This window comes from Myxine glutinosa, chromosome 8 (genome assembly GCF_964187855.1).
Source record: "Myxine glutinosa chromosome 8, kmMyxGlut1.1, whole genome shotgun sequence".
Taxonomy (NCBI): Eukaryota; Metazoa; Chordata; class Myxini; order Myxiniformes; family Myxinidae; genus Myxine; species Myxine glutinosa.
In genome coordinates, this window is record NC_136268.1 from 94,490,693 (window position 1) to 94,512,096 (window position 21,404).

The 21,404-nt window shown below is 41.1% G+C and overlaps 1 protein-coding gene across 6 annotated transcripts in view; it reads right to left on the reverse strand.

Moving 5' to 3' along the window:
* DSN1 (DSN1 component of MIS12 kinetochore complex) overlaps window positions 1–21,404 on the reverse strand; it is a 149,054-nt gene that overhangs the window by 96,730 nt on the left and 30,920 nt on the right. For 4 of the 6 annotated variants that reach the window (XM_068124865.2, XM_078783550.1, XM_068124868.2 and 1 more), the window contains 2 exons: window positions 20,315–20,348; window positions 7,981–8,038 (listed from right to left, as the gene is read on the reverse strand). In XM_068124865.2, the coding sequence (XP_067980966.2) occupies window positions 7,981–8,038; window positions 20,315–20,348 (92 nt within the window). Of the gene's footprint in view, window positions 1–7,980; window positions 8,039–10,737; window positions 10,810–20,314; window positions 20,349–21,404 lie in introns of all 6 variants that reach the window. The other 2 variants (XM_068124869.2, XM_068124867.2) reach the window with 2 other exon arrangements.

Sequence of the window (21,404 nt, forward strand, 5' to 3'; positions counted from 1 at the left end):
GCTTTCTGTTTCTGTCTTGCAGAATCTACACTAGTCCATCTGGCTCAGTCCAGCCATCTTTTAAAATCCATTGGTGTAGTGTCCTTGATCTTGGGCATTTTTTATGATTCGTTCACCGTCCCAGTTGAACTGACCTCTTCTTAGCCATTCCAATGAGCCTTCTTTGTCTATCGCCATTCTGTCCAATTCTTTTTTGTATTTTCCTGCTCTTTTGCCATTCTCCCAGTTGTTGGTGTATATTTCTTCATATTTCTTTTTATATATTTATTTTGTCTTTTTTGCAATTGTTGGGGCTGTATTTTTGTTGCCGTTTCACCCTCCAGTGTGGCATCTTCCATTCGCACCTGTTTTTGTAAATTATTTGCAAGGTGAGTTAGGGATACTTTTTCTTGTTTGTTTACAAATTGCATCCTATAGCATTGCACATACTCATCTAGTCCTACACTCATCGCTCTGTGCACCTGGTTGAGCTCCATCAGGCTGCTCCCCTCCCTCTCGTCTTGGCAGGTACAGTCATTGCCAAAAAATATTGGCACCCTTGCACTTTTTAGAGAAAAGGAGTCATTTAGAGATGACTCATTTTTGCCTGAGGTATTTTAGAGAAAAGGCAGTTTGAATAGAGAAAAGGAGCCATTCTGCTGTCTTGTGTGAGCACGGAGAAAAGAAAGAAAACCAGAGAATTGTCTGAGGAGGTCAGACACAAGATTGCAGCCAAGCATGGACAATCTCAAGGTTACAAGTCCATCTCCAGAGACGTTGATGTCCCTGTGTCCACCGTACGCAATGTTATCAGGAGGTTTAAGGCCCATAGCACTGCAGCCAACCTCCCTGGACGTGACTGCAAGAGAAAAGTTGATCGAAGATTGCAGCGAAGGATTGTTCGAATGGTGGATAAAGCACCTCGATCAACTGCCAAACAGATTCAAGCTGACCTTCAGACACAAGGTACGACAGTTTCAACCCGCACCATCCATCACCAACTCAATGAAAGGGAGTTCTTTGGTAGGAGACCCAAGAGGACCACACTGCTGAGAGAGAGAGACATAAGAAAGCCCGACTGTAGTTTTCGAAAACACACCTGAACAAGCCAAAATCCTTCTGTGGACAGATGAGACCAAATTAGAGCTTTTGGTAAAGCACATCATCTCTATGTTTACAGAAAACAAAATGAAGCCTTCAAAGAAAAGAACACCTTCCCTAGAATCAAACATGGAGGGGGTTTAGTGATGTTTTGGGGTTGCTGTGCTGCCTCCAGCACTGGGTGCATTGAATGTGTGCATGGCATCATGAAATCAGGAGAATACCAAGGCATTTTGGTTCAACCCAGTGTCAGAAAACTGGGTCCCCGTCGAAGGTCATGGGTCTTGCAGCAGGACAATGACCCCAAACACACTTCAAAAAGCACCCAGGAATGGTTCAAGACAAAACACTGGACTTCTGAAGTGGTCAGCAATGAGTCCAGATCTAAATCCCATTGAACACCTGTAGGGAGATGTGAAAACAGCAGTTGGGAGAAGGCACCCTTCAAATATGGGAGAACTGGAGCAGTTTGCACAAGAAGAGTGGGCCAAACTCTCAGTAGAGAGGTGTAGGAAGCTCATTCATGGCTTTAGGAAGCCCTTGACTGCAGTTATTTTGTCCAAAGGATGTGCTACCAAATATTAAGTCCAGGGCGTCAATTTTGTCAATCAGTTTCTTTTTATTTTCTGATTTAAAAGGATATATTAAGTTCTGAATCAAAAACAAAGGTTCTGTAATATTAACAGGGAAATAAAGAATTCTGGAGACCAAATACTTTTGTCAATTTCAACTTATTTTTAGAGAAAATTGTGAGTTATTTGAAAAAGGTGCAACGGTGCTAATATTTTTGGCCACAACTGCACATTCTTGGGATGCATTGGTTTTTGTTAAACATTTTGTGGATGATGACGAGTTTTCTTGTTTTGATGTCGAACTTGTTGATTTCTGATTGAGGCCAGTTTATTGTTCTGCAGTTATATTGGAACACTAGGACTGCGAGCTGGTTTATGGCTTTGATTTTGTTTCTTGAGGAGAGGGATGTTTTCAGGATCAGCTTCGTTATACGTAGGCATTCTTTGACGATTGTTCTGCGCATTTGTTTGAGACATATTTGGTGGCCCTCTTCTACTCCGAGGTATTTGTTTGATGCTTCGTTTTCTAACTGTTGTATTGTTGTTTCAATGTAAATTTTTATGTTGTCTGTTTTTGTTGGTTTGTCTTGTACAGGTGTGCACTTGGCACACTTGTCTAGTCCACATTCCATTTGAATGTCCTCGGAAAACCGTTTTACTAGTTTTAGTTGTTCTGTCGATTTTTTGCCATTTGGCGAGAAGTGCTTTAAATCATCCATGTATAGTCGATGTGTTACCTTTCCTATTTCTTTGGATGTTCGACTATTGGTTGTTAGGGTGTATCCGTGACCTTGTTCATTGATGAGGTTACTTAGTGGGTCCAGAGCCAGACAAAACATAAGGGGGGAAAGACTGTCTCCCTGGAAGATTCCACGCCATATCTTCACATCTGGTATGCGTGTGTGAGGCATGCTTTTTGCGTCTTTTAATTACATACGTCTATTAATTAATTACATACTGTTGAAAAGTACCTTTTTCCCTTTAAACTGCTGAGACCCCTTTGACTTTTGAAGACCCATTAAGACTCCCAAGATCCTGAAGACCCAAAATACCAAGAGGACCCAGGACGACCCAAAAGTCCTCAAGGAATCAAAGGACCCACCCTACCCCACTCCCCGAGTACATCAGGCAGGTATGCTACAAGGTGAGGACAAATGAAAATGTGGTCCGGCGGACCCAATAGTGCATCAAAATGTGGCAGATAATGATACTTTGGATAAATTACAATACTCCAGGCATGATTATTCTCTCCATAATTGACGGTCGGCATTGTTGCTTCCTCTTTGAAAACCCTGTTCTGATAACTCTCAGAAACTGCAGTTTAGACTGTCTGACTTGTCTAGTCTTGAAGCAATGGGTGCATGGAAAAGGCTGAAATTGCCAAATGTCACTCCTCAAATCCTTATTTATTTATTTATTGAAGTACCTAATTACAATAACTACAACAGAACCATTAATTGATTACAAGACCTTGATACTTCATTTGACAGACAATTACTGTGGGTGTTTTGATGTTTGCATAATTATTTCTCTACCATGATTAGTTAGGAATCTTTGATGTATCGAAAACGAGGGTGTTTGTGATTATTTATGAAAAATCACTGTGTTTCAGTCATGACAATTATTTTACCTCAGGATATTGAGCTTTTAAAGAATGTTATCCAGACTTCAAGTTCACCAAGTACAATAGCCCATGTATTAGTGGTGTTGAAGATATGAGTCCTTAAAAATGGCTGAATTGCCAAAAAGTGGCTTTTTGGACCCTGGCAGGAAACTTCAACACCCCACAGCGCCGTGTTGTACGGATATTTCATGGAGAACTTTTTACCCAGAGTCCACCATATATTTGTCTATACATATGCAAAATTTCAAGTTGCGCCTCAGACATGGAAAGAAAACCGATTTCTAGCTGCTTTTTCAACCTGCTGCACACGGCCTATTTAGGATGATCTTGGGGAGAGCCTAAGGTTCAGGGGAGGAGGCTGCGTCATGTTTGTGGGGTAGAGGGCAGCAATTAGACAAGGCCTTAATCACTATCCCACAGAGGTTAAGTTGGTATCCTGTGGAGGTAAAGTTGGTGCCCTGCAGAGGTATTTGTGTCCCATGTAGCCACCCAAGAGCAGGTTTTACTGTAAGGGTTCAGTGGAACTCCTGGTTGGTTAACTTATTTATAGGTGTTGTCACAGAAGAGCAGAGCTGGTCTCTGTGACAGTAGGATAAAGGAGGAGGTTGCTTTGAGAGCAGGAGCAGCTGAGAGAGGAGGTAAGGAAGTTCGTAAGTCATCATGAGGTGAAGTTAACCTGGCATTAAACAATTGCGAGCAGCCGTATTTTGGCATCAGAGGTTCCAAAATTGTTGGAGGTACAGCCAATGGGGGAATTTAATCGCCTGGCTTAATTTGGACCATGGGGGAGTTCAGCCAGGCTCGTGAAAGATTATTTCCGTGGTAAATTTTGATGGGTCAAATAGCCTGAAGGCTTCTGTGTCCCAGTTCAATGGTTGGACTGAGTGAAAGCAAACAGGGAATCTGGTGGTAACTCTGTGAGAACCAGCCACATAAGGTTTTAATGCGGTCCTGCAAGGTATTATGGCAGGCAACAAAATCTGTGCATTTTGAACAATCAGTTCAGCACAGCGGCACATAGTGATTTGGTGCGAGCTCAGTTCCAGCACCATAATTTAAAACCTGCTGCTGAAAACCACACTGCAGGAGCTGGTCCAGGACACATACAAATACATGAGAATTTTTAATCACGATATGCTAGCACAGGTGTGAAAAAGATTGGCTTTAGTCGCTTTGGTAGTATTTATTTTTGTTGAGAAATTCCTGGCTGCTCTTCCTGATCCTGAGTTGAGGGTGTTTGTGGAACTCCAGTCCCCATTGTCCACAAGGCTGCTGACTATGCGACCAGACTCAGCTTTTTGCCAAGGTCTGGGCGTAACACAGAGTGGCTGGGTATGACGGTACCCTGTGTAGAGGCTCCTGGAGGGGAAGACTGGCCAGCGGAAAAGGGAATTGCTCAAATTATAAGGGGAATAAGCCAGCAGCTGTTAGATTTGACAGTGGGGAGATAGTTGGGTAGATCGCAGCCGGGTGGTCTGAACCCATCACGGTGCAACACAAGCCACAGTCCCAGAGTGAACTAGGCCAGGGCTTGGGGGCACGTCACCCAGGCGTCCAGGGTGGTCTTCCTGGACACCTGTTATAGGTGTGGTAGGAAGAGCCACATGGAGTTTTGTTACAGAGGCAGTACCCACAAGGGCCACAGAGGCTTGATAAGGGAATTGTCCGAGCAGAAGGGCTGAAAGCTTCTCCTTGTGGCTCAAGGAGTTAGTGATGAGACCACCCAGCACGAGACAACCTGCCGTGTTGAGCTTTGGTCGGGACAAAAGTATCCCCATGGACGAGTGGTTGGGACTACCACTAGCCCAGCGGCTAAGTCGAAAAATATGGCAGTATATTTCACTTTGTGGAGAAATTATGAAACTTTGCACACAGGTTGGGGACCCCAGTAGGAACATTTTTCGATTAGGACCCAACTCAGCATAAGCCAAAGGTCAACAACTTTGTCAAATTTCTTAAATCCTCAATTTTCATCTGATTGACTTGAAATTTGAAGAGCATTTACATATCAGGTCACTGAATACAACCATCAATTATTTTTGAGGTCAACATAGGCCAAAAGGTCAACATAGGCCAAAGGTCAACAACTTTGTCAAATTTCTAAAATCCTCAATTTTCATCTGATTGACTTGAAATTTGAAGAGCATTTACATATCAGGTCACTGAATACAACTACCAATTATTTTTGAGGTCAACATTGGCCAAAAGGTCAACATAGGCCAAATTTATAAAATCCTCAATTTTCATCCGATTGACTTGAAAAGGAACGATCTTGAATGACCTGGACATGGTTTATGGTTTTCCACCTGTAAAAGAAAACATGCGTTAATACAATAATGATAACGAACTTTGATGTCTGCAAATAACTTTATTGCATAAAAAAGGAAATCTTCTGTCTTAACCTAAACTAATGCAAACAGATGGCAGCACTGAAATAATATGGGGTGCTAGGTAAAATCATATGGGGTGCTAACTGATCACCTGTTCACCCAAATTGTCATGGGGGGGGGGGGGGGGGGGGGGGAGGTTAGCCACTGCAATCGTATTTCTATCGGCCACCAGGGGGCGTTTCAGAGTTGGGTCCTAATCGAAAAATGTTCCTACTGGGGTCCTCCACCTGTCTGCAAAGTTTCATAATTTCTCCACAAAGTGAAATATTTTTCGACTTAGCCACTGGGCTACACCAGGTGACCAAACTAGAGAATCCATGGAATGTTATGTGGCTAAATTGAAAGCAAGTTTGGACAAGGCCATATGGGACCACATAACCTTTGACAGATAGTTCATTGTGATTGGTAGAGTTCTTATTTAAGTCAGAGGTTTATTTGTGTCAATCCGTGGTGGATTGACAGGATCAGAGGAACAATTGGCTGTACAACAAGCATGACTGAGATGGAACAAAATCCCCAGTGAGCATTTTAACAGAATGAAAAAATAAAAATGTAAGACCCTTTCCCAATGTCACAACTCACTAAGCTTTGCCATGGATGAATGCAGGTGAGTTGGGAAATTGGTATGGGATTGGACTGAAGGCAGCTGCAAGTGCCAGCACGCTGCATGAGTGGAAAGGTTTTGAAATGTGCAAACAATGAAAAGAAAGATTCAATTAATAACATGACATTTCGGTGTGTGTGTGTGTGTGTGTGTGTGTGTGTGTGAGGGTATGTAGGAACACTCGTATATGACCGTGTATGACAGGTGGTAGCAAATGCTTGGCAAGCGAGGCAGGAATATGGTTTTGTAAGGTCTGTGGATGGGGAAGATGTGCGCGTCTGCATAAGAGTGATGCAATCTCTCGGGGAGAGAGAATTTGTGGAGCTCCGCCATGCCTCGCCTCCTCTTGCTCCAGCGTACGAGTGGAAACAGAATTCGCTGGGAGCATGGTCTGTATCAGTCCACCAAGAGACGAGAGGACCCTTGGCGACCATGGATAATTGGCTACGGAAGGCCATTTTGGTAAAGTTCTCCAGCGAGGACCACAAGGCTTGGTTGAAGGAACCCTTGGACTGTAATTGGTGGGAGCTCTGGGATGGAGAAAGACCCCTGTCACTTGAGATTGGTGAACCGAGAAAGGAGGGGGTAGAGACTTGCGGTTGGGGAGGGCCCATCAGGAAGTTCGCTTGCTTGCACTGTTTGACTCTTGGTGCTCTTGCTATTGATACATCAGCTGACAGTAAACAACAGATCAACACGTCCAGATTAAAACGATACAAGTCAGGAAACGACGATGGTTCATGAGAGAGCAGTATTCTTCGGTTCGATTTCGAAAATTCGGTTTGATTCCGACAACTTTGAAAATTTGACCTTTGTGACCTTGAAATGTCAAAACGAAGGTTACTGACCTTGAAATGAGATATAAAATAATGTATAATCAGTTATGAGGTTAGTTCGCTACACAACACCGAAAATTTGGTTCCATTCTGACAACTTAAAAAAATTTGACCTTTGTGACCTTCAAAGGTCAAAGGTCGAAGATTCTGAAATTTGTTGGAAAACTTGTATTTCATGATGTATGTGATAATATAAGATCATGTACGCCATTTCACCCTATCAGGAAGCGAACAATGTAATAAAACCATCAAAAATCGACTTTTCTAAATTTCGTGACGTTGTGACCTTAACCTTGGGGCGAAAATGAAAAATCGAGCTCCGTGGGGCTGGACACATGACATTGGCCTAACCAAACACCGAAACCCCTGTCAGATTCCACCAAACCCCTCGGAGAAGATGTAGCTTGAACTCGATTACCCCCTAAAAAGACATCTTTTTCGGGCGTCGCTCCGCCCACAATGGGCGCAATACGCCCACCCTAGGCAGGACACAACTCGATCATGATATCAACCTCCCACCCAAGTTTCATCAAGATCAGATGATATCATCGGGTAGTTATGCTGCGGACACACAGACAGACAGACAGACAGACAGACAGACAGACAGACACACACCCATGACGAATATAGTGGTCACTCTGTTTGATAACTCGTGAACCAATAGTTATCATGTCATGAGAAATGGCCATTAGAGGCACTCTGGCAATACAGACCCAGTATTACCCCAGCCAACAGGTTGACACCCGTGGGGCATGGGAATCCGTGGGGTATTCAATAACAAGATGCAATCCTCTATATAATGGTATAGTTACTAATGATTACCATAAAAGGGCATTTATACTGGTACATCATTATAATGCAAACCCTATCTTACCCATATGTTGAATTTGCTGGGGACTTTTGCTCTTCTTCTTCTTGGCCACCATTTTCTCCTAAAGATGAAGAGTCAAACAAAGCATAAAATGTGGTATAACAGATTTAGAATAACTACACATCAACCACACAGGAGATGTTTAATAAATCATTGTTTGTAAACATTTGAGTGATGGAAGTTGCATCATATTTCCACAATAATTTCATTTTATTCAATTCTCTATACTTTATGTATGAGGATTAATCCCTCATCCAAGGTCTGCTAAAATCTAAAGTAAAAATTTTTTTTTTCTTCTATATAAAACTCCAATCCAAATTTCCCCCTTCCTTAATTAAATGGAACCATCATTTATATTTAATTTTCTTTGCTGTCAGGCCAAAGACGTACCAATTAAGCCCGGGACTTATAATCGTACTGTCATGGCCAAAAATATTGGCACCCTTGCACTTTTTTCAAATAATGCACCATTTCTTCCAGAAAATTGTTGAAATAAAAAAATCTTTTGGTATCCACATATGTATTTTTTTGGTTTGCAGTGGATTAAAACAAAAAAAGCTGAAAAAATTACTAAATCTTAGCATATTCCACACAGAGATCCTAAAATACCCCGGACAATATTATTGGCACCTTTTAGAAGTAGTTAAAAATTATTAGATTTCAAGCAGGTGATTCTCCTTTACTTTGGAATTGAACTAACCTGTGGAGAGTTGCAGGTGCCTGCAATATAAAAATCACTCATTCAACCAGTTTGAATAAAGAAAAGGAGTCATTCTGCTGTTTTGTGTCACTGTGTGCGCCACAATGAACATGGAGAAAAGAAAGTAAACCATAGAATTATCTGAGGAGGTCAGACACAAGATTGTAGCCAAGCATGGACAATCCCAAGGCTATAAGTCCATCTCCAGATACCTTGATGCTCCTGTGTCCACTGTACGCAATGTTATCAGGAAGTTTAAGGCCAATGGCACTGTAGCCAACCTCCCTGAACGTGGCCACAAGAGAAAACGTGAGCGAAGATTGCAGCAAAGGATTGTTCGAATGGTGGAGAAAGCAAATCGATTAACTGCCAAACAGATTCAAGCTGACCTTCAGACACAAGGTATGACAGTTTCAACTCGCACCATCCGTCGCCAACTCAATGAAAGGGGGTTCTATGGTAGGGGACAAAAGAGGACCCCACTGCTGAGAGAGAGACATAAGAAAGCCTGACTGGAGTTTGGCAAAACACACCTGACCAAGCCAAAATCCTTCTGGGAGAATGTCCCGTGGACAGGTGAGACCAAATTAGAGGTTTTTGTAAAGCACATCATCTCTATGTTTACAGAAAACAAAATGAAGCCTTCAAAGAAAATAACACCTTCCCGACAAAACATGGAGGAGGTTGAGTGATGTTTTGGGGTTGCTGTGCTGCCTCTGGCACTGGGTGCCTTGAATGTGTGCATGGCATCATGAAATCAGGAGATTACCAAGGCATTTTGGAGCACAATGCTCAACCTAGTGTCAGAAATGTGGGTCTCCATCGAAGGTAATGGGTCTTGCAGCAGAACAATGATCCCAAACATACTTCAAAAAGCACCAAGGAATGGTTCAAGACAAAATGCTGGACTGTTCTGAAATGGCCAGCAATGAGTCCAGATCTAAATCCCATTGAACACCTGTGGGGAGATCTGAAACAGCAGTTGGGAGAAGGCACCCTTCAAATCTGGGAGAACTGGAGCAGTTTGCACAAGAAGAGTGGGCCAAACTCCCAGTAGAGAGGTGTAGGAAGCTCATTCATGGCTATAGAAAGTGCTTGACTACAGTTACTTTGTCCAAAGGCTGTGCTACCAAATATTAAGTCTCGGGTGTCAATAATTTTGTCAATGCCTTTACTTGATTTAAAAGGATATATTAAGTTCTGAATCAAAAACAAAGGTTCTGTAATATTAACAGTGAAATGAAGAATTGTGGAGACCAAATGCTTTTGCCAATTTTAACTTATTTTTAGAGAAAATTGTGAGCTATTTGAAAAAAAAGTGCAAGGGTGCTAATATTTTTGGCCACGATTGTAGAAATGGGTTTATTCGTCCGTAATGCCAGCCAGAAATCGTACTGTTACCAAATATTCGACAGCATATTACAGCAATGAGGAGGTTCTAATTTCTCGAATGCTTAACATTCCCTTTGAAAATATTATATATGCTCTCCAGTGTACCACCCAGTGCTAGCATCACACCAATGGGGCAATTTGAATGCAATTCCTAACAAAGATTTATGGCATCCATAATGCCAGGCAAATGTACTACAGAGCTGCAATATGTTGAACCAAACATTGAGGTTTATCGCACGATGCATTTTGTCATCTATTTTGTTTAGGGTTGAGGGTTTAGCACAATGTGAGGCTACAGGTGCAGAACTACCTGTTTCTGTCCATACTTCCTCATAGGACATACATTGTAGTTATTGTAAATAAGTGTCTTGATGTTATGCTATCAAATTACTCCCAATGCTGCTCCATCCTAAATTATTACTTTTACCCCCTCCCTTCTCTTGTCGTGACAATACGCTGTTTGAATAAACTGGCATCTTTTCTAGAAAATATGCCAGTAATGTGTGGAAGCAGATTCAAATTCCTGCAGATTAACAAGCCACACATTGTTATAAGCACAGGAGTTTGCAACAAGCATTCTGGTAAGACTGTTCATGCACGGAGGGGTGGAAGGTTGGGAGGCTGGGGAAAGCAAGAAAGCTAAACTGCATAGAGATCACGCTGCTAACCCCAAACTTTCAGCACTGTCACCATCAAAGCAGCAGGCAATTAGGGTCCACAAATAACAGAGCCATCCCCTGCTGGGGGAAAGGAATGGCAATTACACAATAGTCTCTTTCATAATAGCTATGTTACCGCACAATGTCGACACTTCCACCAAAGGCAAAAGCAACTGCAAAGGTCACAATTTTTATCCAGACTCACAGGTGTCACCTGCACATTAGCTGCATTAGGGTTCTGATACTTCACAAAGGTTTCTGTTTCATCAGGAGAGTTAAAGTTTTACAATGAGCTTCCTACCCAAGAACAAATAACAGATGTTTGTGAGGAGGGGGAAAAGTGAATATGTTATATAATGCAGCTTTCTTATCTTTAGATGAAAAAAAAAAAACCAAGGAGAAGAAGCAGAAAACTTTGTAGGAACAAACTGGCATCACCCCAAGAATGTTATTTTGTTCATACTGAGCTGAAGTGCAATGCATCATATATACTCAAATAATGATTTGACACTTTTGTATTTGTTAAGTTCCTGAAGAAAAGGATGAATTGGGCAGAAACCTCATGAGACCTTCTGGTGTTGCCATGCAATGCAGGGCTTGTTTGATACCTTAGTTGAGGAGGATAGTGTGACCTGGGTGGGGATACCAGTTAGCAAATAATGTAAGTATTAAATTTTTTTGAAGTACTGTAAGTCTCTAAGCTGTCTGTCACCATAGAAGTGAAGAGATTGCATTGAGACACTGGTTTATTCTAAATGTTCGAGTCAACAATGAACCAACCATAGACCACTTCAATCCAGTGACTTTGCAGTCACGACAAAGGGTTTTCAGTGTTACAAAGGGATTATATTTACTATATTATTTTTTATTAACGTTATTGTTATTACGATAACGATACTACTGTATTAAGAAACCTGGGATAATTCGTCCAAAGGGCCTGAAAGTGAGCCATGAAGCCTAAGGCCAATACGTACTGTATCGGTGGAAGACCAGTGATGCCGATGCTTTCAATATTTGATGGTTATTTTAACAATCGGTTTGTTTGTTTTTCACACTGAATGAAAAACGTAAAGTTAGAGCATGGTGATTGTGATATACGACGTGTTCGACAATGTTTGGCCTGAACGGTATAAAAATCAAAATGGCGGTGTGTGGAGTCAGCCGTCGTATGCCGTAATAACATCACAGCAGACATAATCACATCACATCACCCCTGTCATGTGACCAGATCCTCAGCTTTGATTGGTGTACGTTTGTGAGGACATACATACATACATACATACACACATACATACATACATACATACATACAGACAGACAAACATTGTTCTAGATGGCTTTGCCCTATGGGCTATGCTGTAAAAATTACACAGGATAGACAAACGACCAACCATAATAAACCATGACCGGTCGAACATCCACTTCCTGTTCTGTCACTAATGGCATGAGGTAATTAATAAATTTGTAATGGCGATATATCAATTTATCCTTTTGCTTTGAAGAACGGGAATAAAGGTGGAGGAGAGTGTTATGTCTGGTTGAGAACTTTGTGTGGTGAGAGGGTTTGAAGACGGATTTCAATCTTACAGCCACCATGTTGGTGCTCATTGCTATGTGAAGCTAAAGATGCCTCGGAGCAGTCATATTCACAATCACTATGCACTCCTGATAGGTGTTTCCTTCATTGTAAAACTACCAAAAAGGATTTTGAGCAGACAGGTGTTACGGTCTTGTGAAAATCGGCTTCAGCAATCAAGACAGCGGTGCGAGCTCAGTTCCAGCACCATAATTTTAAACCTGCTGCTGAAAACCACACTGCAGGAGCAGGTCCAGGACACATACAAATACGTGAGAATTGCCAATCACGATATGCTAGCACAGGTGTGAAAAAGATTGGCTTTAGTCGCTTTGGTAGTTTGTATTTTTGTTGAGAAATTCCTGGCTGCTCTTCCTGATCCTGAGTTGAGGGTGTTTGTGGAACTCCAGTCCTGGAGTAACTCTCCTGTTAACTTATGCACCACCCAAATAGCTATGTGGCATTCTCTCTTGCAAAGATTAAACCCATGTCATTTGAAATTTGTCTGAGGTCAATATTTACTTTTAACGGTGTGTACATACGAATCAGGAAGATAATTGGTTTTGGGTCATTTATTGCCACATATATTTTCCGCATACCTCATTGGATTGTGAGTTGGACATGCGACCGTGATGGGCCATGAGCTACACAAGGACACGTCTTTTCTGCATATCTCATGGGATTGTGAGTTGGACAGGCGACCGAGATGGGTGGGGAGGGGGTTTGAAGGATTGAAGTGGGGAGGGGATTGGCACTCTCTCAAGCTGAGCTTCAACCCATATCATAAAAGGTCTTTGCCCGAGGTCATTATTTACTTTTTAAAGATGCGTATACATACATCAGGAAGAAGGTGATTGGTTGTGGGTCGTTTATTGGCACATATCTTTTCCGCATGTCTTGCAGGATTATAAGTTGGACAAGCGACCGTGACAGGTGGGGATGGGGTTTGAAGGCTTGGCATGGGGAGAGGATTGACACCTTACGGTTGAGAGGGGGAAGGTGAGGACTTAGTTTTGGGAGGTGGAGGTTGAGGACTTGGAGTTTATGAGGGGATGGGGAAGGAGTTGAGGGCTTGAAGTCACATTTTATGTTCCGTGAAATGTATACGGGTCCCTGCCAGTAATAATAATAATAGCATATGGTCAGATACAAACTTGAGGGTATCTGATAAAAAAACACCCAGTCCTTTTGATGCTGAAAATCTAGAATGATTTTGTAAGTAGAGACATGCTGCACCAACTTTAAAGGGGATTGGAAGGAGAACTAGTCGGTTTATTTGCGTGAAGCCAAAGTCAGGCAAGACCAAAGAATAATGCGGCTTTTCTTGACGTAGTGCATTTTTTTCTTCCAAAAAAGTTGAATAAAATCTTGTCTTATCAATGGAAACAGGAATTTATTTGTGCACTCACAATGGGAAAAAAAATACAATTTTTCTCAAGTCTTTGCACCTAAAGTCCTTCACAGAGCTCCTGAGAGGTGGATTTTGCCATCATGGTGACACAAACGCAGGTAATCAAACAATTATAAACAGCAGGTGGGAAAAATGTGGAAACCAGATCCATGTGATGTGGTAATTTTAACTAAATTAATCTTGATTACGATGTAGGCTCACCTACAAGTTGTTAAGAAAGTATGCAGATATGGCAGTGTGTAGACTGGTATAAACACAATAAAAAAATTCTATGTTTTTGATAATTACTTTTGGCAATTTTATCTGTATTTCGACCAATGTTCACAGCCAAGAAAAAATAGCTTCTACAAAGTTGCATGCTTGCACATGTGATGACCGACATTTTGTTTTAGCCGGCGATCATATTTTCACCGAATTTTCAAGAAAGTGCGGCTGGTTTCAAATCAAATTCCACTTTGACTGGGGCTCTCCAGAGATTTCCACATGGGATTTTATTCAGCATTTAGTGCCAGCAATCAAGATGGAGATTCACAGCGACCCTCGTCCAAAGCAGCTGCGATCGAAATGAGCAGAGCATTGGATGTGCTTGAGCTCCGGATAGATGGTATTCCTTGGGCATCCAATTGTGGTATATTCTTATTTTCTTTTTCCGACTTTTCATAATTAAACTATAGGAATTATGTTTGTAAAGAATACCTTACAAAAAAAAAAATCAGACGATATATGTAATAATATATTTATAATTAAACCGAATCTTGCCTCATTTATGTAATTTGCCGCATTCCATTTTTACCCATGTTAAAATCAGTTTTCCGTTTCAAATCACGGATTCTATGACTCCTATCCGTTTTCAGTGATCATGGAAAATCACTGGCTTTTCTTGATAACAATGTGTTTGCTGGTAGAGGAGTCCTCTATATACGTCCTATATGCGTTCCTGGTAAATGCTATTTATATCAAAACAGCATATATGAATGAATGAATGAATAAATGATCGTTTTAAGGCCATTTTCCCCGCTAGAGCAGGGGTTAGCCTTGCGGGCCCCATGACAATCATGGTTCCCTGTTTGAGGCAATGTTTTTTTTATCACAACATATATGTTTTTATCATAGCATATATCACAACATATTTTTCCATAGAACATATCAGAACATATTTTTCCATAGAACATATCAGAACATGTGATAAGGGGTGGGGTTGCATTCCTGGGAAATTTTGGTTCCCTCTTAGACAAGTTATACAAGATATTTTAACAATGAATAAAGAAAATGAAGGTATAAAAACTACCTCGCCTCTCATCTTGCTATTATGGAAGTTACTGTGCTGCTTAGACTGTTCAAACCAGCCTCTGCTCGTATTAAGGTTTCACTTTGACTTGACTCACCTCGTTCGCCTTTCAGTTCGTTAAATAAACTGCGGGCTTTAGCTTGGATCACAAGTAAGCTTATTGGCACATGACGTTGGTTTTGGTCTTCGATCCAAACTGATAATAAAATTTCCATATTCTCAATCGCCAAACTATGAGTGCGTACATTCCGAGAAGCATCCAGTGGCGTATTACACTGCCAAGCAGCTCTCACCTTGGCCTTGTTTGCCCTGATTGTCCTCACAGTCGTCATAGGTATCCCAATGACGGTGGCTATATACACTGCATGATCACCAGCATCGAGCCACCTCAACACATCTAATTTAGTCTGCAAGGTGTTTACATTGCGTCTCCTCTTGATCACAGACGCACGAGCCTCGCTTGATAATCGCGTGTCACTCATACTGTCTCAAGATGAAAATAAATTCGCCATCAGAAGTAAATAAAATGAAGCTGCTCATGCACATTTAACAAAGATGGTGGGATAACAATACTGTACGTGTCAGAGACAGAGCTTCGGTTTTTTAAAACATTTTCCATTTTTATACTGAAACATACCGACATATCAGAAAAGAGTGTTAACTCATCAATAACATTATAGCTAAAAAAAAACAAACGATAATGGGACTACTTACAGTCACGTGAAAAAAGAAGTACACCCCATGTAAAGTTTTGACTTTTTCAACATATTTCAATATACAGCTATTTGATCTTCATTTCAACAATATTGATAGATAAAGGTGATATAATATAACAAATATCATGAAACATTTACATTTTGTAGTCCATTGTATAATTTAAATAAACATAAATGCAAATTTCGCATGTGGAAAAAGTAAGTACACCCTTGGCTCTAATAGGTGGTATTGCCCCCTTTGGCAGAAACAACATCAAGTAAGCATTTCTTATAACTGTCTACCAGTCTCTGACATCGACTGGGAGAAATTTTTGCCCACTCCTGCATGCAGAATTCTTTCAGCTGTGTGATGTTTGAGGGGTTTCTTGCATGCACAGCTCGTTTCAAATCCACCCACAACATCTCGATGGGATTTTCATCCGGGCTTTGACTTGGCCATTCCAGAACCCTCCATTTCTTTCTTTTCAGCCATTCCTTGGTGGATTTACTGGTATGTTTAGGGCCATTGTCATGTTGCAAGACCCACCTTCAGTTGAGCTTCAACTTTCCGACAGATGGCCTCACATTATCCTCAAGCACCCTCTGGTACAATGAAGAATTCATAGTGGATTCTATGATGGTGAGCTGCCCAGGCCCTGATGCAGCAAAGCTGCCCCAAACCATAATATTTCCATCACCATGCTTTACAGTTGGTATCAGGTTCTTGTGGTCAAATTCTGTCTTTGGTTTTCGCCAAACATGTCTTCTGGTACTGTGGCCAAATAGCTCGACATTTGACTCATCTGTCCAGAGCACACCGTTCCAGAAGTGCTGGTCTTTGCCGAGGTGTTCATTGCCAAACTTTGGTCTTGCCCAGATGTTCTTTCTGGACAGCAAAGGTTTCCTCCTGGCACACCTCCCATGTAGATCAAATTTGTGCAGCCTCTTTCTAATGGTAGACTCGTGCACTTTGACATCAACAGTGGCAAGAGATACCTGTAGGTCCCGTGATGACATTCTGGGGTTCTTCGAGACTCATTTCAGCATCTTGCGTTCTGCTCTCGGGCTGAACTTGCTGGGGCGGCCTGGCCTGAGCAAGTTGGCAGTTGTTTGGAATCTTCTCCACTTGTAGATGATCTTCCAGACAGTCAAATGATTGATTTCAAATTGTTTGGAGATCTTTTTAAACCCCTTCCCAGACTCGTAGGCATATACAACCTTCTTTCTGAAGGCCTCAGAGAGCTCTTTTGATCTAGGCATGGTGACGCCGCACACTTCAACAACAAAGAGCAAACCAAACTAAATCTCTGAGGTTTAAATGAGACAGGTTCCTCCAAGATCCTCTCTAACGATGTTGTAATCATTTGCACCTGAGCTGGTGCACCTGATTCTAATTTTAGGTATTTGAAGTAGTGATAAATGTCGGGGTGTACTTACTTTTTCAACATGCGAAATTTGCATTTATGTTTATTTAAATTACACAATGGACTACAAAATGTAAATGTTTCATGATATCTGTTATATTATATCACCTTTATCTATCAATATTGTTGAAATGAAGATCAAATAGCTGTATGTTGAAATATGTTGAAAAAGTTAAAACTTTACATGGGGTGTACTTACTTTTTCACGTGACTGTATATCAAGGATTTTCATTTATGTATCTTTTGTTCAAGTTGCTTGTATACTAAAAAAAAACAAAAAAAAACAAACAAAAAAAACCTTGTATGCAAAGTTAAGGCTCATGGAAGAGCAAGAACACAGAATGGCTCAGGATGCGACAGTACATAAAAAATAAAAAAAACAGAAAGAGAGCATATTTCTTGCGGGAGGGGGGGGGGTGGGAGGTAAGGGGGGAAGAGGGGGGATAGGTGGCAGGCAACAACTGGGCCGAGGGACAAAATATATGGAAAAGGACAAACAAGGGATGTGGGTAAGAATGAGGCACGGGGAAGGACGCAGGTGGTGGACAAGATGTATACAGAAGCAAACTCTCAAAGAGGAAGGAAAAACAGGAAAGTTACAAGATTAGGTTTAATTACAAGTAAATTATTTTATTACATATATTGTCTGATTTTGAAGAAAAAACAGGACCCCTCCCCCCCCACCCCCCATGATCCAAAATCGAAAAGTCACTACCTGAGCAATCATGTGGGCTACTGTCTCAAATGCGTCAAGTTTCAGAACAATCAGCCAGATGATCAGGGAGGATTAGCAAAGAGTTAACAGACGGACGGATGGACAGACATCCGGACATCACGAACCATTTTATTAATTCATCTCTTCGAGAATCGAGATTTGATGACCGACAATTGTATCCCTTTGAAAATGCAAAAGCAAAAAAATGGTAAATTCCCAGACATTTGTAGATATTTAAAAAACCCAGCGGGATGGTTATTTAAGGAACAAAAAAGGAACACATGTCCGGGGACATGACACATGTCATGTCCTACATGAATGACCTGACCATCCAACCTTTAAAAAAAAAAGACAATAAGAACGAACAACAATTACAAATATTGACTCTTACAAAAAAAAGAAGTTACACCACAATCTGGAGTGACCCCCACCCAAGAAATGTTCCAGAAGGATTGCGCTAACAGAAAATGCAATCAAACTTGTATGCAGTGTGGGTTGAGCAAACACCTACATCTACTTGGCCTATACAGGAAATGGCTCATGGACTAATAGAAGTTAAACAAACACAAATACAAGCAAACAGACAGACAGACACTTCTCAAATTGCAGGATGATTCAAGCTATGATGACAAATTTGAAGATATAATCAATCAAAAAACTGCTGGAGATCTTTGTCGGCAAGGTCACGTCTTTTCGAAGGTGTCCATGCGCTCACGTTTTCGAAGTAAAGTAATTTTTCACAATTGTGTTTTTGTCGAAACTGTATTTATCTTTCGGTGTGTGTACCTATAGTGTGTCCTTAGGAAGATTCTCGGTGTTAATTTTTAGTACCTGTATACAAAATCGTCGGTTAATTTGTGTCGCGTCTTTTGAGGCCTTGTCGGCTAACGTGTCCTACCTTGAGGCTTTGTTCTTCTCTCAGCGGTCCGTCGATTGTACTGCAATTACTTTCGTTCTCTGTTTTTGTCCCAGGCTTTCACCCCATACTTCCTTGTTTAAAATCTCAACTCAAAAAAAAAAAAAAAAAAAAAATTTTCCTTCTCTGTTCTTATTCGTTGTTCTTATTCGTTTATTCATCGTTCTTATTTGTTCGTTCGTTCTTCGATCACGTGTTTCACCCCCATTTCCATTTTCCATTTCCCCAGATAGTTTTCACTCAATTTAAAAATGTTTAAACTTTCCCCTGAAGTACTGTATTCTGTCGTATATTATAACACCTTTTTCTTCTTCTTCTATAAAAGGATGCTTTCGACTTGCTCACCAAATCTACTCATTCCAAAAAAAAATTCCATCTCTTACAGTTCCTCTTTTCTACATTCCCGACCCTCTTATGGTTAAACTGCCAAAATCAAGACTCTCTGCTCACCTTCACTCCTTCATTCCTCTTTTCTCCCGCCTCTGGAACAAACTCCCTCACTCTCTTCAATCCCACTCCTCCCTCCAAGTCTTTAAAACAGCTGTTCACCACCATCTCTTGTCTTCCCCCATCCAAAACCTTGATCTTTTCTACCCCCGCTAATTTCACCCCAAATCCACTTTTTTTAAATACCAACTTCTGTCCTGGAAGTCCTTGGTGTTCTTGTGTTTTATACTTCTCCCTCCCCCCCCCCCTTCCCACGCCTCCTCCCCCCGGGCCCTCTCCCTTCCACGCATCTCCCTGCTCTCGGATGTTGTGTTTGTGTGCTTCCCCATCTCTCCCCATCTTGTCTTCCGCTCCCTCTTTTTGTATATTTTGTTTGTCTGGTTGATTTGTTTGTGTGATAAATGTTAGTTCTTTCACGAGCCTCGATTCTGTATACAAAAAAAAAAATAATCTAGCTTCAGCACAAATTTATTAATTTCTTAAACAGCTGCCGAACAAAAATACCAAACTAGCTTCCAAATGCAATTATTGTTGGGGTTACAAGATCTTTTGTTCACTTGATCGTCAAAATCAGCACTGTAAAGTTCATGTATTTTTCTTGTCTGTGCAAAGCTACCCAGGGATTTTCAATTTACCAGGCATGGTTCATTGTATTCCAATTACCAGGATTGGAGTTCCGCCCCCTCTCTCTGGTTGCAGTTGGGCAACACAAGCATGAATAAAAAGTCTGTAATGTTCCACTTTGCTTTGCAGTTTAAAACTCAAGTCAGCATGTAAAGCCAATTTGCTTAAAGCAAGCAGTTAAAAATATATATTGAAAAACACCTTAAGATCCTTAATGTACAAAGTTACACCACAGTATTTGAGACTCCAATGAGGTCTATTTTGATAACATCATAGATGAAATGACCTTCCATTAATTAAAACACAAGTGCCACTTAATGTATTAAATCCCAGTATTGAAGAGTTAGGGTAAATAGCTTAAACATTGTTCAAGAAAATAATTCTAAGCAATGATTACAATGGGAGAAAGGAGGGGAACTTATTGGGAAGGGAGCGAGGACTGCAGTGCAAAATCCAAACAAAGGAATGAAGCTAAGAGAACATCACAAACCTCGGATTGTTCTTCTTCTTCACGCTTATTCTTCCTAACATTGGAAGAAAAAAAGTTGACATGATGAGGAAAAGTTGTAAAATAAATAGCAGGCAATCTGTAAGCTTTTATTATATATGTGAATTTAAGAATCTGATAACTTATCCTCAGAGTGACAGGATATTTAAATTTGTATCACAGAGAAGGGTTTGGTCATTGGTCATCAAATGTAATATTAGAACGTCACCCGATAGAGCACATACCTCTGCCAGGCTGAACAGTGAACAGTTAACGTTTTGTATCCCACTGATAGGCCGAATACGAATTTAGATCTTCACCAAAATTGAATCAATTCTTCCTTGTCGCACACCCAACCTGTCCACCAAGTTTTATCCGAATCTGTCCGTAACTTTTTTAGATATTCTTGTCACAGACAGACAGACAAACAGGGGTGAAAACATAACCTCCATCCACCTTTGGTGGTGGAGGTAACAACCCAAATCGCCATTGCATGTCATGATCAGAGGGAATTATGATATGTGCAGCTCCTACCAGTCTGATAATATGCATTGTGTAATGCTTATGACACTGTGCAGTGTTCTAAATCTGTGCTTGGCTTGCAAAGAGATAACCACAACCACCCCCCACCCCACCCAACCTCTTTTCTCCTCACTTCTCCTCTACACCACCCTCACATACACCCAACCACTATCCCTATAATTTTGGGGAACAACCTCTGGAAAATCCTCCATATAATATTGAAGATATTAATTCCAACCTACGTAGGACAATCCATCAAACGCAAGTGACAGACAGGCTTCGGCCTAAATCCTTGACTGCAAATTCGAAGAAATGAAGATAGTCAGTCACATGCTATGATATGCTATGATATGATATTTCGCTCACAAGGTTCAGACATACATGGAGGCGGCCATCTTGGATTTTGACGTGGCGACCCAATTTTCAACAGCGGTCTTCCCTATGCCGAGATACACCCACACACCAAATTATAAGTTGGTACTTCGCTTATTTTTCAAGATATTCATCTCACAAGGTTCAGACATACATGGCGGTGGCCATCTTGGAATTTGACGTGGCGACCCAATTTTAA